Source organism: Cebidichthys violaceus, unplaced genomic scaffold (genome assembly GCF_023349555.1).
Source record: "Cebidichthys violaceus isolate CVI_PGR_0920_01 unplaced genomic scaffold, fCebVio1.0.p SCAF_27, whole genome shotgun sequence".
Lineage (NCBI taxonomy): Eukaryota > Metazoa > Chordata > Actinopteri > Perciformes > Stichaeidae > Cebidichthys > Cebidichthys violaceus.
In genome coordinates this window covers 2,089,360-2,105,235 of record NW_027176450.1, presented here as the reverse complement: position 1 = coordinate 2,105,235, position 15,876 = coordinate 2,089,360, and the positions used below count along the sequence as shown (strand labels likewise).

Here is a 15,876-nt window from a genome sequence, read left to right as displayed (position 1 = left end):
GATCAACTTAGAATTTGGTCAGAACAATCTAAAGACCTTTGTGATTAAAAGTTACTCAAAGCTTGTTGTTTCGTGAAATGCCGTTGCCGTGGCGATGCATTCCTCGCCATGAAAAACAAAGGTGTTTTTGAGGGGCTAAAAATACTCAAAACAAAATCAAACTTGTCACACACATTTAAAATCCTGAATGTAGTTATCTGATGTGATTTTAATGCTTCAGAGTGGCAACTCGGCTCGATAGCGCCCCCTACAATATTTCGACGATGCAGCCCTCGCAGTACGTTTCACCTAGATGTATGAAATTAAGTAAGCAGGTGTATCACATGTAGACTTAAAAAAAAGTCTTCGGGGTCCATGCTCTAAACCCAACCGGAAGTCAGCCAATTTGAATTTTGTATGAATTTCTTGTGGTTTTATTTCCTTTTCCAGGTGCTGCACTACGAACTCCTCCTAGGGAATTAATCAGATCAACTTAGAATTTGGACAGAACAATCTAAAGACCGTAGCGATTAAAAGTTTAGAATTCATCAAACATGGACTTGGTGTAGCGGCCATTTTACATGGTTCGCCATCATCCATCAAGCTGTTGTAACTCAACTGTACTTTGTCAAAACTGTCCCAAAGTTGACATGCTTGATTACTGTCATGATTTTACGGCATCTGCATGCCAATATTAACTCATAGTCATAGTGCCACCTACTGGCAACCACGGACGTAAGCAGGATTCTATAATTACAGCGGCCCGAACACTGAACTTAATAAAAGGGTTTGTGAACACACCATGAGAAAAAGACTTCTCTGATCTAAATATGTGCAAACTAAGATGCTTGGAGAGCAAAAGTTAGACAACAGTGGTTCTCAAACCATGTCAGTGGGCATTAGTATAAATGATCAGTCCAGAGCTTCTACTCGAGAATCAGAATAAATGTTGCAATGAATGCTTCACACTACAATCTAAAGTTACAGAAGAGCTTAAAATGAAAACAGTGTTAAATTAAAGTGTTCAAGTAAAAGCAAATGACACTACTGTTCTGTTAACTTTCATGTGAGTCCAAATACAATCAGCAGGACACTGCACCCAGTAAACTGACAAGTCTGTTATGTTTCAAACATTGAAGCGCATTCACGCACATTCATTTTCTTAATGATCTTAACAGGCTTACATTTATGATTGCATCGGAGTAAACTCAAAACATTTGAGGCATAATGCCTGGCAACATGATCTTGCTACGCTGCTGTGTAACTCGTGCACGCAGTGTATGACGGTCACAGAAATCCATGACCGTGTCAACCAGAGTCCTGCCGGTATCCTCGACGTGTGCGTAGTTGCGAGGGCCCGATCAATGCTGCTTGCAGCTTTAATTATTATTATTATTATTATTATTATTATTATCGTACCAGTTTCATCGCAAAAAGGAGGTGCTTGGGATACTGGGAATCTTTTGAAATTTGGCACAAAATTCAATCGTGGTGAAAATTCCAGTATTATTGGGGTGTCCAGCTGCGGCACGACATTTTGGCTCGATAGCGCCCCCTACAGAGTAGCCCCAACTTTGGGTTTCACCTAGCTGTATGAAATTTGGTAGGTATGTGGAACGTGATGGGACGTACAAAAAAGTCAAAAGGAGGTATATCCTAAACCAAACAGGAAGTCGGCCATTTTTAATTTTATGACGTTTTTGGACCGTTTCAAGGCGCCGTACTTTAACGAACTCCTCCTAGAGATTAAACCCGATTGCCTTCAGATTTGGTCAGTATGCTCTTGAGACCTTGGCAGTGAAACGATACTCAAAGATCAAAAAGTTATCGAACTATGTGTCTGTGGCGTGGCGGCAAAAAAACACCATTCGCCATGAAACAGGAAGTTGTTGTAACTCGGCTGTACATTGCCTAATCTGCTCCAAATTTCTCATATGTCATAACATCCTGACCCTGAACACATGTATATGACAATTTAGAATCATAGTAATAGCGCCACCTAGTGGCAACAGGAAGTCATAGATTGTGTACTTTGACACCCTACTGCTCACAGATTAATTGGATCCCTCTCAAATTTTGTCACAAAAGCCTTAAGACCTTGATAATGCTTCATTGTGAAAATTGTAGGAAGTTGTCAAAGCGTGGCGACGTGGCGGCTCTGCGAATTTTGATCCTTCGCCATGAACGAATAAACTGATGTAACTTGACTCCGCATCATCAGATCTTTACCAGATTTCACATGTTTGATTAAACTCCAGGCCTGAAGACATCTGCAAGCCAATTTTGAATCATAGTCATAGCGCCACCTACTGGCAACAGTAAGTTAAAGTCTTTATACTTTGGCTTGTTTCTCCTAGTTGGAAAATCAGATCAACATCAAATTTGTTCCACACAAATGTAAGAAGTTCATAATGCCAGTTCTCTAAGCTTTTGATGTTTCGTCGAACGCCGTTGCCGTGGTAACGCAGTCTTCGCCGTGAAAAACGATGGTCATTTGGAGAGGTTAAAAAAGCTCGAAACACAAGCAAACTTGACACACAGATCACAAGGCCAAAATGTAGTTCTATAATATGATTTTATTCAATTAGAGTGTTAAATCGGCTCAATAGCGCCCCCTACAAAATTTCGACGAAGCAGCCCTCGCAGTACGTTTCACATAGATTAACAAAATTTGGTAGGCACATGTATCACATGTGGACTTAAATAAAAGTCTCTTGGGGCCATGCCCTAAACCCAACCGGAAGTCAGCCATTTTGAATTTAGTCTGAATTTCTCGTGTCGTTTTTTCAATTTCCAGGCGCTCTACTTTAACGAACTCCTCCCAGGGAACTAATCAGATCAACTTAGAATTTGGTCAGAACAATCTAAAGACCTTTGTGATTAAAAGTTACTCAAAGCTTGTTGTTTCGTGAAATGCCGTTGCCGTGGCGATGCATTCCTCGCCATGAAAAACAAAGGTGTTTTTGAGGGCCTAAAAATACTCAAAACAAAATCAAACTTGTCACACACATTTAAAATCCTGAATGTAGTTATCTGATGTGATTTTAATGCTTCAGAGTGGCAACTCGGCTCGATAGCGCCCCCTACAATATTTCGACGATGCAGCCCTCGCAGTACGTTTCACCTAGATGTATGAAATTAAGTAAGCAGGTGTATCACATGTAGACTTAAAAAAAAGTCTTAGGGGTCCATCCTCTAAACCCAACCGGAAGTCAGCCAATTTGAATTTTGTATGAATTTCTTGTGGTTTTATTTCCTTTTCCAGGTGCTGCACTACGAACTCCTCCTAGGGAAATAATCCGATCAGCTTAGAATTTGGTCAGAACAATCTAAAGACCGTAGCGATTAAAAGTTACTAAAAGCTTGAGGTTTCATCAAACAACATGGACTTGGTGTAGCAGCCATTTTACATGGTTCGCCATCATCCACCAAGCTGTTGTAACTCAACTGTACTTTGACAAAACTGTCCCAAACTTGACATGCTTGATTACCGTCATGATTTTAGGACTTTTGCATGCCAATATTAACTCATAGTCATAGCACCACCTACTGGCAACCACAGAAGTAAGCAGGATTCTTTAATTACAGCGGCCCAAACACTGAATTTATTTAAAGGGTTCGTGTGCACACCATGAGAAAAAGACTTCTCTGATCTAAATATGTGCAAACTAAGATGCATGGAGAGCAAAAGTTAGACAACAGTGGTTCTCAAACCATGTCAGTGGGCATTAGTATAAATGATCTGTCCAGAGCTTCTACATGAAAATCACGTTAAATGTTACAATGAATGCTTCACACTACAATCTAAAGTTATAGAAGAGCTTAAAATGAAAACAGTGTTACATTAAAGTGTTCAAGTAAAAGCAAATGACAATACTGCTCTGTTAACTTTCATGTAAGTTCAAATACAATCAGCAGGACACTGCAGGGAGTTGAACCTCATCCCAGTAAACTGACGGTCTGTTATTTTATAAACACTGAAACACATTCACACATTCATTTTCTTAATGATCTTAACAGGCTTACATTTATGATTGTATCGGAGGTACACTCAAAACATTTGAGGCTTAAGACCTGGCAACATGATCTTGCTACGCTGCTGGTTGAGGCAGGAAATACTGTTTAACTCGTGCACGCAATGTATGATGGTCACAGAAATGCATTGCCGCATCAACCAGAGTCCTGCCAGTACCCTCGACGTGCGTGAAGTTGCGAGGGCCCGATCAATGCTGCTTGCAGCTTTAATTATGACTTATTCTTTGCAATCACAGTGTTGGAAGGGGATAGTTTGCACATATTATTTCATATTTACCTGAGTAAATTTAGTTTGCTGGTGGAAAATGGAGATGGCCTTATTTTATTTATTTTAGAAAACAAGGTTGTTATTTCATACTGTATGAATTCCAGCACCTTATGTTGCTTATGTAATATCCCCCAAAAGACCCTTTGTAACACACAAGATCATGCCGCATATGAGTTATAATACAAACCTAGAGAGCAGAGCTTCAAGGCAACCATGTGGTTAAAATAACTACACCTGATTCATATTAAAATCTCGCCGATTTTCATGCGTTATGTAATACAACTCATACGCATGCTAGCATAATTAGACATAGCTCTATATTTAGACATAATTACCACATTAAGGAAGTATGCAGTGAGTGCAATCATCTCAGATTGTACTTTTATTAATACAGCAGTGATCCAGTGCACCTATGATCATGCCCAACAGTAAAGGATATTACAGTTATGCACAGCACAGATTGTTTTGCCTTTTGTGGAACTTTTAGAGGAGGTTGAATAGTATGTCACAGGCATGGTTGGAGTAGCATTTATATTCCATGCTGCATCGGCTGTCATCACAGAGTTAGACCAGGGCTAAGGAGGAGAAAATGTCTCGATAAAAGCAACGCAATGTCACTGGAACTCAGTGACGTGCGGTGAGGTTTGTGGCTGGTGAGGCACTGACACTACATAAGTCAGATTTACAAATATATGAACCCAATAGAGTAGCTTAAATCACCATTCAATTGACAGCTTGTACATTGACTACTGGTTGTTTTTCATATTTCATATCAGCATTCTATACACACACATAGCTAAGGTACAGGGACGTGCGGTCATCATGACAAGTAAAAAACAAATAATGCTAAAATAAAATAAATATTAATATTTCTCTACTGATCTGTGCTATAAATGTAATTTCTGTATGATTCAAATCATTTCAAGCATTTTTATAATCAAAATCGCTGAAATAGCGCATGTCCTGTTCAAACAGAGGAGACACGTGAGGTGAGGCAGCGACGAGCTGTACCTCACCTCAGATTGCGCAATCTCTCACTAACTGGGTTGAGCGCGTGCCTTTTGCTTTCTCATTATTTGTCACCACTGTAATATTTGTAGACACTTGTATTATATGTCCTTTCTTTCCATAGAATAGGTACTGTATTTCACGTATGTGTAGAACATATTTAGTGTTGCTGATCTGACAGAAACCGCAGTGAAAAAGCACAGAGAGGCAAACACTACTCTGCCTCAAAGAAGGGGGCGTGTGAGAGTCCACGGGTTGGGTTCATGCTTGTTCTGCTTTGACCACAACAATGTAAGATTATATATCCAAGCTTAAAAATGTCTCAAAAAACAAGGAAATATGACCAAATCAACAGCAATTCAACGTCGGACAGGTAAAGTAACCTTTTACTTTTGTTGTTCTCTTTATACATCCGTGGTTGTTACACAGATTATCGCGGGATCTCACGATTTTCGCGGGTGGCGCCCGTGAGCGCTCCGCTTCAGAAACGCTCCCGGCGGGGCAGGTCGGTGGGGCAGATCGCGCCACACACACGCTCCCAGTGGAATCAAATATGTACCTTACCCATGTGTGTGTAAATAATGCTAATATGAAAAACAACCAGTAGTCAATGTGCAAGCTGCCAATTGAATGGTGATTTAAGCTACTTTATTGGGTTCATATATTTGTAAATCTGACATATGTAGTGTCAGTGCCTCACCAGCCACGAACCTCACCGCACGTCACTGTAAGGTACATATTTGATTCCACCAGGAGCGTTTCTGAAGCGGAGCAGCCCGCGAAAATCGTGAGATTCCGCGATAATCTGTATAACAAACACGGATGTTTAAAGAGAACAACAAACACATAACAGATTACTTTATCTGTCCGACGTTGAATTGATGTTGATTTGGTCATATTTCTCTGTTTTTTTAGACATTTTTAAGCTTGGATATATAATCTTACATGTTTGCGGTCAAAGCAAAATATAAGAAGAAGAAGAAGAGAAGTGTAGAAGAAGAGCAACGACAGAACAAGCATAAACCCGACCCGTGGGCTCTCGCACGCCCTCTTCTTTGAGGCAGAGCAGTGTTTGCCTCCCCTCTGTGCTTTTTCACTGCGGTTTAATGTCAGATCAGCAACACTAAATATGTTCTACAAAGACGTGAAATACATTATTCTATGTAAAGAAAGGACATATAATACAAGTGTCTACAAATATTACAGTGGGGACAACAATGACAAATCAAAAGGCACGCGCTCAACCCAGTTAGTGAGGGATTGCGCAATCTGAGGTGAGGACCAGCTCGTCACTGCCTCACCTCGCGTGTCTCCTCTCTGTTTGGACATGCGCTAATTCAGCGATTTTGATTATAAAAATGATTGGAATCATACAGAAATTACATTCATAGCACAGATCAGTAGAGAAATATTAATATTTATTTATTTTAGCATTATTTGTTTTTTACTTTTCATGATGACCCTCACCTGCCTCCCCTGACCGCACGTCCCTGCTGGAACTGGAGGCCTGCAGAGCAGACCATATCCACTATGACAAAAACAGGACTTTACAGGATTTATGTGAAAAGGGTAAGAGAGCTCTGGGCTGACGGGGCTGTGGTTCCTGTCAAAGGGCTCCGACATACGAGAAGTCCCTGACAGGGCTGTGATTTACAGTCACTGAAAAATGGTGAGTGAATATTTTATTGAAAGCCTGCCGTGTGCAATTGGTCACAGTGGTGACAGGCTGCCGGACTCAACTTATAACGTAACATACATGTCTATGAGCGCTCAAATAGCCTACAATGCATATGAGTTAGAATTACGGATTAATGTGAATACCATTTCAGAAAACTTGTAATACAAAAAAGTATTGTCTTGATGAAAGGAAAGTAATCAACAGGGTTAGTTACATTATGATATCTGTTGGTTAATAATTTTTTTCCTTTTCACGTCTTCCAAATGTATCATTTTACAATACATATCTTGAAAGGAAGTTTTCTCTAAATGAGCCACCAACCTCCACTTCAGCGCTTACATACACCAAACTTGCCAGTTTAATTTCTATCTTTATTCATATATAATTCATAGCCTGATTTATACAACAAATTATTCCTAAAAATATGGTGGAGATGTATTGTTTATGGCTGTTGACAGTATTTATTTTCTTTATGGAGTGATCCAAAGAAATATCATTTCCCTCAGTAAAAACATTTGACTCTAATATAACTATGTCAACAAAATGAAACAAAAACTTTGAACCCGGCTTTATCCAATATTCAGATTTGTGTTAATTTCATAAGATAATGCCTCATTTTCATATTTAAACATAACATTTCAGAAAACTTGAAATACAAAAAAAGAATTGTCTTAATGTAAGTAATCAACCGGGGACGTTTCATGGTGATATTGAGGCCTGTTATTATTCTTTACCCTGTAATTATTCCCTTCAACCCCTTCATTTCAATGAGGAACAGAGGGAATGTAGTCTTTTAAATATACTTCGCTGCTCATCTCTGTTCCATCTCACAACACAGAGAAGACTGAACGCTCCCAGCTGCCTCCCTACAGTATAAGTCCACAGTAGTAAAAGCCTCCCACATCGTGTCAACTATAAATTCTTGTCTGTGTGAGTGATGCTTTCGGTAGCTATGGAAACCTAATATAGTATCCCCCCCCTCTCTCTCTCTCTCTCCCTCCCTCCCTTCCTCCCACTCTCTGCCTATGTTTCTCTCCCTCGCTCTATCCACACCAAAGCTTCTTTAGGCTACTTTGCGCATGTACGGCCAGTCAAACCGAGCATTGCATCGACTCCAAGATGGCGAAAACACGTCTGGCTTGTCTCCTGACTCTCCTCTCAACTCACTGTAAGTACAGAAAATCACGCAACCTGACTGTTATTTCCCCGTGTTTTCTCTTCCGAGGACCGTGGCCGTCAAATGCCATTTACTTCTGCGTCTGTTTGGTCGATATTTATCACCAGCGTCGGGCGGAAAATAGATTGTGCCTCAGAAGTAACCCTATCTGGACGCAACTAACGTTAAACTCAAGCCAGGCTGACAGCAAGACCTGTCTCTCCGACGTGAAGTAAATATAGTTATTAATTCGGTTAACGAAATGGCAAATATAGTCGCCATTTTTGATACAAATTAACGCACTGTCAACACGACTGGCGAATGTACGGGTCGAGCGACGATCGTTTCTCAAATCCATCCTTCTCCTTCGCAGTTTTACTCGGAGTAAAGCGGCTATATGTTACAATAAAACAAAGTGTCTGGATGTAGCCACATGTTAGCATTAGCACGACTAACTGAGCGAAGTGTTCGGCTCTTGCATCAGTTCAATTAGCGGCGTGTTTCAGAGTGAAGCCCCCACGTCCCCCTCGCTCTGAAAAAGTTTCAACCCTTTTAAAGTTCGGAGAGAGACTTTGTGTTTGTGAATTAAATATAAGGAAGGTTTTTTTCAAAAAAAATTTCCCCGTAGCCCGTGTGTTAACTATTTAACGTGGGTTTTTGAAGCCGCGGTGGTTGCAGAGATGTAGGAAGTAGTGATGCGAGATAACGGTTTTTCCTGCGGCGGAATAAAGCAGGCTGTCTGCGGGAAGAGCCAACCAGCCGGGTTAGTGAGTGTCCTCCTCCTCCCGCTGCTGGACCCTTTCAAACCCGCACCAGAGCTGAGCTGGTAAACAGAAACAGCCGTCGGAAAATCTATTGGTTTCGGTAGTTCACCCTTAAAGACACCATCTCTCCCCCCGTCTATCGGTCCTATCGTTGGAAGCGATAAACGCACACCTCTAACGGCTTCATTAAAATTTGAACACGCGGGACGAAAATCTCGGGATAAACATTAAGTTACGTGCTGTGTTTTGATGATATTTAGAGGAAAAGCTAAGTTAAATAATTTTTAACATGTCAATAAATATTTTCTATATTTAATCATGTTATATTCATAACAGAGAAAAACAATAAGCCACTTGTTGCTGTGTTACATTGTTTTACTCCTCTTTGCTATTTTCTTCAGCTGCCACCAGACTACTCCAGTAGTTTATTTAAAAAAATCCACGAACACGTACTTCTATAGTTTCAATGTACTGCAGATTGAGATGGATTTGCTGCAGGTTGAAAAGATTGATGATTCATCAAAAACAGCATGGTGGGCTGTTGCTTTGGCCCATGTGCTTTGAAATTCAAGAAGATATTTTTGTTTTATTTTAAGTGTGAAAAATGTTTTCTAGAAACATTTTACTTAAAGCGAAAAATGCATTTAGAAACGTTTCACTCTTTCCCTGTTCATGCATGAGTAACTGTGCTTTGGAAATCATTTTGCCATAACAGTTTTGGCATGAAATGTGTTCATTTTGCCCTCGCTGACACAAAAACCCTCCTGTGATCTCTCACGTGTGTCAATTGGCTTATTCTCTTTGCTTTAATTAGGAAGGAGCAGTGGAGCTTGTTTGAAATCTGTTGCTGTGTGTCTCTCTCGACTCACCTCCAGGCTGTGTGCTTTTTTTCTTCTTCTTGTTTTTATGTGATACATTTCAAAGTCAGTACTCCTAACGATTTTCCCCCCTTGGTAAATCTGTGACATGGAGCAGGACAGTTGACATTTTCAAAGGGGTGGGGGGTGCAGTGAACTGGTGAAGATTTAAGAATGTCTTTTGTCTTGCTGGACAGGGCTCAGCCATGTGGTCCGACTGGCTCTTAGCCAGCATGGCCACTGTCTTTAGAAACAGGACAAATCTGGCTAAACTAAAGCTGGCCACAAGCCGTGTGGTGATTTACTACTTGGTGTTGACGCTAATAGGTGCTGACTGTAATTGGAATTTGTCTTGTTGTGTTTTGGAAAAAGCTCTGCACGAGATTCAGCTCCTGATGTTTCACAAAGCGAGTAAGAAACTCAGAGGACGGAATGTGCCGTCTGTATTCGCTTCTTTTTCTGTGTCTTTGTGAGATGTACTTGTTATATTTAAATGTGTGACATTCATTGCTGGCGATCGCCTTAATGACCACGCGGATCCCGGCCATTCCAAGTGACGGCTGAACCTGGCCCGACTGAACACGGACCGCAAATATCAGCTCCAGTCATCTGTCAGCAGAGCTAAAGACCAGGGCCTGTTGTTATTTTAAGCATAGCGGAGACTTTCCAATCTGATCTAATGGAATGCGTTGACATTTCCCATTGTTGGCTTCACCTGAGCCGTTTCCTTTCAACTATTCCAGAGAAAGCGGTACACTCACTTTAGAGGGACGTCTGCCAGATCCCTCCTGGCCAAGAGCGTGGCCAAGATATGTGGGAGCTTGGAAGATGCTCACGGTGGATTAGTGCAGAGCAAATATAAACTTTGAGATCACCACTCTCTTTATAAGAAACACCTGTGGACAGCTACACATGGCAGATTGATAGCTGCATTTTTGAAAAAAAATGCAGATCAACAACAGAAAGACATTAGCATTAACTTAGCATAAAATACTATTGTGAAAACCTGGTCATTCACGATATTTCCCTGCAAAAGAGATCTGGTTTCAGGCTTGATTGATCAGCTTTCACACTTTCTTTTCCTGGATGATTGACATTTTTCTGACATTATCTTAGTTTTCACTCATGGCTGTCCGCCTAATCCAATTGGAGCCCTCTCTTCATCTGGATGGATAAGATAAGGCTAGAAAGCCGTCCGCTAGATAGCTGAGGAGCCTCCCCTGTGCTCTCCGCTGATAAGCTATTGCATCACTTAAGAGAGATTGGAGCATCCTCTAACCCACACCTAACCAGGGTGCTCATCGGGTGACGTTGCCCAGCCCGTTCCTCAAACATTTGTCTACATCAGGAGCCAAGCGTCAGGACTTCTCTCATTGTTTTGCATGTGTGGCATAGCCCCCCCCCCAGATAGCCGCGGAGAGTGGCTCCCTTAGGAGGTGCATGTTGTCAGATGTTTCCCTCCCCACCCAAAGCTTGCGAGCAAATGTTCAGAGCACTCTCTGAATGGCATGCGCAGCCCCCTGTGGGCAAGTCACATACAGTCTTGACATTTGACTGCAGAGACGGTAAATGGCAGAGCAAAAACGGGGACGGACAAACAGACAGGAGTCCCTCGCTGCTGAGCATTTTGTTTGTTACAAGTCAAGAGTTCTCGTCTCCAGACACCTCCCACCCACCCCCCCTGAGTGAGAGGTGTCAATGGCGTAACACATTTATCATGGCTTGCATTTTGGTCTCAACTCATATGAAAGGAGTTCTGTAGTTACCAGGGGATCATTGCCTAACCGCGAGTTGTGTAATTTAGGGTTGTAACGGTGCACCGGTATCTTTAACTTAATTAGAAATGATTGTTATTATACAGTGTACATTTGCTTATCTACGCTATGAAACTAGACTGACATAAATGTGTGTGAGTGTGTGTGTGTGTGTGTGTGTGGGGGGGGGTTAAAGGTACAAACAGTAGCAGTATGGCTGCTCTGTCACACACTTACAATTTATTGTTAATATTTATAGGAAATTATTTTACAGCTGATGCTATTTTCCATCTCGGGCTCTCCTCAACCAAAGACATTCTTAGTCAACTGACGCTCATACAATGTTGTCAACTTATTGATTAGTTGATTTAATCAACTGACTAACAGAGGGCGGAGCTATTTAGTAGTTGATTTAACATGCTATAGTGCTGCTATGTTTTTATCAGTTTTATAATTCTGTATATCTTTATAATTCTGTTCTCATTCCTTTAAGGGTCATTTTAACGGACTGAATAGTGATAATAACAACAATAAAAGTAATAGTGTGATACTGAATCTTGTGATATTTTCAGTGACAGTTGTCGTACCGTGAAAACTTTACACCGTAATTTGCTTTCTTTACTTTACACAAAATAAAATCCCACCCTTTTGTAGTATATTCTTTGAATTGCTGCAGTCAGCCATAGGGGCGTCCCTCCATGGAATAAAGTCAAAGTGGCACATGGCCCTCACTGTGGAATGAACTGAAACAGCTGAGCAGGAGTGGGTGGTGGTGTTTTTCGAGCAGCGTCTCAGGCGTAACGCCGAAAATATCTGCCGCGTCCCTCCCAAACCTGAGTTAGCAAATGCGGCATTCCAAACAGAAAACACATGGAGGCAGAAGCCTCCTCATCATATGTGGGCTGACTAACAATCACAACCACCTGTTTTCCCTGAGAGATAAAAAGGGGCCCCTGTTGATGAGTTGGCCGAGGTCAGGGCTGTGAAGAAAGCTCGGCAGTGTTCAGAAAAACAAGCCGGGCGTTACGGTGCATCTCCTGAGACAGACGTCCGTTTTAACTTGACACAGAGGAGGATTCAGCTCCCAGTCCTGCTTTTATCACTTTTTTTTTTTTTTTTTTTTTTTTTTTCTTTCACTCACTCACAGCGAGCTGCAGCAGATGCTGAGGACCAAAGGCAAATACTAACGCGCTCACGTTCCAGAAACAGCAATGGCATGTGCATGCTTCAAATGTCAATAAGACTACCATGTGAGAGATCCACCGGTCGTAAACTAGAACCAGCCTCCAGGCAGCACACACCGGCCAAAAACTTCACATGAAAAACACCATAAAGGTCTCGCCGTGGAGCGGGTTCTGTCCATAATCTGACAAGAGAGAAAATGAGAAAATGAAGTTAATTGTTGTCCCGTTTAGAGTAATGAGTGTTTGGAATCGACCGCTCTTCCTGAAAAGAGGACTAAAGTGGTTTGTTTGTTTTGACAAGACATCATTACAGTCGATGTTTGTGCCACTCTAGATCAACAGGATAATCCCCAAGATGCCTCTGTGCTGGCTGCCTGAGCTTAGGGCAGAACAAGAGAGGCTTCCTGTCTGATGATCTCTATCTGTGGTCACATGGTCCCCGGAGGGAGCGAGCCAGCGCAGCTCTCCGGCTCGCACGTCCACCGGACTCTGACGGAGCATGTCAATAGGTCAAAAGAGAGCGCCATCGATCAAACATCGGGGACGCCCGTCGGCTCAGTCAAATAATTAGGGTTTTCATTAGCGACGTGTAGGCGATGAACTGCATGTGGCCGAGCGCAACGTCGCTCAGAGAGGAAAAAAGCTGGAGGCTGCGCTCCCGCTGAGAGTCATAACCAGATAATCGCTCCGGATTCATCTTTTGTTTACCAGGCCGCAACAAAAGGGCAATTACCATCTAAAAATAGCCACGAGGCAGAATCATCTGACGACCTCAGGTGTTTGATCACAACCCAGTCCAGACCAAACCATTCGGAACATGGACTGTAATAATAATTGTGGACACAACACGCATACAGTAGCTTCACCATATCTCAAAAGAACTTCCAGGAAACGTATTTATTTTAATCTGAATGGTAGTAAAGTGGAGATGAAATAACATTGAGGCTCAGTCCATTGATGTAAGGCCACATAGGGATTTTAGAGGATGAATAATGGCAGGAACCAGACCCAAGTGAGCCCTAATATCAAACTAAAATATTAAAATCAGCTCTAAAGGTAGTCAGTGTTGGGCTAAAAGCATTTTGAAACAGCAGACAGGCTTTTTGACTTTCCTAGGAGTTGACAGAATTTCAGTCATGAAAAGAAATAAAACAGGGGAGGGGTTTGAGGACTGCACAATCTTTTTGACCTGTTTGTCAGAAATTACATCTGGAGTCTTTTAATCCTTGTTTTTGTCTGGATTATATTGAAGGAACCAGTGAGATGGAATTTGACTCATTTGATGACACATGGCCAAGATGATGAGATATCCGGGGGGGGGGGGGGGGTCACAAACTGTGTTATCTGTGTGTTACCTTGGAGACAAGAGCTTTCCACCTACAGCACAGGCTGTTGTGAGTGCAGATTTTTAGGGAGTTTCCTGCTCTGTGTCATCGCCCCAGAACGAGATAATAGGGTGTGTTTTTTTTTTGTTATGATCAATAGCAATGCTGCAAATAACATTGGTGTGCCACTAGTTCTTATTAGCACAAGAGCTCCCGCTGATAATCAGGAGCACTGGGGCTTGGAGCTCATTTCCTAGTCTTACATCTGGTGGCCTGTAATTAGGGGGGTTTCCACACCTCCAGGTCCATGTCAGGCCTGCAGCATGCTGCTGTGGAGGCGGAGGGTGTGGATGCACCTGCTAAGACATGTGGCGATAAAAATAAAAACAGCATGTAGCATCTACTTTAACATAATTCTAGGCACATGCAGTGGTGTCCGTGTTCGGAACGATGGCGTTTGACAGGAGGTGTTCATGGTGAATCCCAGCCAGAGACACTAAATGTCAGATAGAGGACTAAAATGTGAGTTACCGGCGTCTTCTGGGAGAGCAGTGCGAAATGGGTTCAAAACAGCACGGCGCAGAAGTGATAGATGGGGCTCGGTCAGTGAGCAAGACCTAGACCTTGATGCTCTCAACTTAAAAATAAATAAAATGAGGAAATGATTTATTGCATGCCGGCAAACCTGGCAGTTACAGACTCGGCCAGCACCGAATGTGGCTTTAGGGATGACAACAGAATCTACCCCTGCTAATTGAAAAGGACAACATTTTCTTAGTGGATAGGACTCCATGGAGATTGATCTTCGTCTTCATCTCTTAAAAGAGGGGCTCATCGGCTCCATACTTAGCAGCAGAGAGGGGGTTTAGGGTCAGACATGACCCAGACATCTTGGTGCTGATCCAAACCAGTTATTAGTGATGATTTGTGTGTAAGAGTAATAATGGTGATGCAGTGGATTCCTCTGTGAAACGTTAGTCTCTGGTCCTATATTGGCTTAGAATTTAGACATTTGCTGTTGAGGCACAATGAGGTAAAAGCTCAGCATCATCTGCGGCCGTTCTTAACACCGTCTCGAGTTCAGCTTAAAATAATGCGGGACACCGCTGGCTGTCAACAGAAATCACAAATTAGATTTGGGCTCGAATGAGTTCGCTGCAACTCCCTGAGCCCGCTCTGGAGTTTGATACTTGAGCCTGTCCAACCTAATAGAATTCAAATGTCACTCTGACTATTTGTGATGAGTCACAAGACATTACAATCAGAAAGCTTTTCCTATTTGACCCAAAAGACATATTGTCTTCTTATATTAGTAGAATAGTTCAACATTTTGGGAGATCTTCCTATTCACTTTGAATGAAATGCAAAGGTTTATATCACTCTCATTGCTGTTTGTTATATTTAAAGCTACAGCAGCCAGTAACCGGTTAGCTTAGCTTAGCACAAGGACGGGAAACAGGAGGAACCAGCTAAACTGTTTGTTATCTTGGAACCCATCGGTCTGGAGACGATTTAGCCTCTGGGGACAACGACCAATGTATCTGGGGTTCTGGTGTAGCCAGCAGATATTTGGATAATGACTATAATGGCCAAGACTTTGTCTTCCGGTCATTGTTTACAGTCCAATTAGCAACAAGTAGCACAAGTTACCAATTAGCTCAGCTAATATTGAGCTAAATTGTAGTCAGATGATAGGCGGTTGGTTCCATTATTGCATTTCGGCCAGTGCGCTTTACCTCATTTGTTCTTCCTTTTTTTTCATGCAAATTCCAAAAGCTGCATTGTAGCCACGATCAAAAGCTCTGCTGTGGTAGAAAGCCCACCAGCACTGTCAGGAGCACAGAGTGCATTCAGCTGACTGGACAGAT

At 42.0% G+C, this 15,876-nt stretch overlaps 1 protein-coding gene across 1 annotated transcript in view; it reads left to right on the top strand.

Annotated features, from left to right (window-relative positions):
* The first annotated feature begins 8,047 nt into the window (after nucleotides 1-8,047).
* The window catches only part of LOC137880166 (junctional adhesion molecule 3B-like), a 44,947-nt gene continuing 37,118 nt past the window's right edge, over nucleotides 8,048-15,876 (top strand). Inside the window, 2 exon segments of the mRNA XM_068721345.1 lie at nucleotides 8,048-8,068; nucleotides 8,070-8,136. Of these exon segments, the coding sequence (XP_068577446.1) occupies nucleotides 8,048-8,068; nucleotides 8,070-8,136 (88 nt within the window).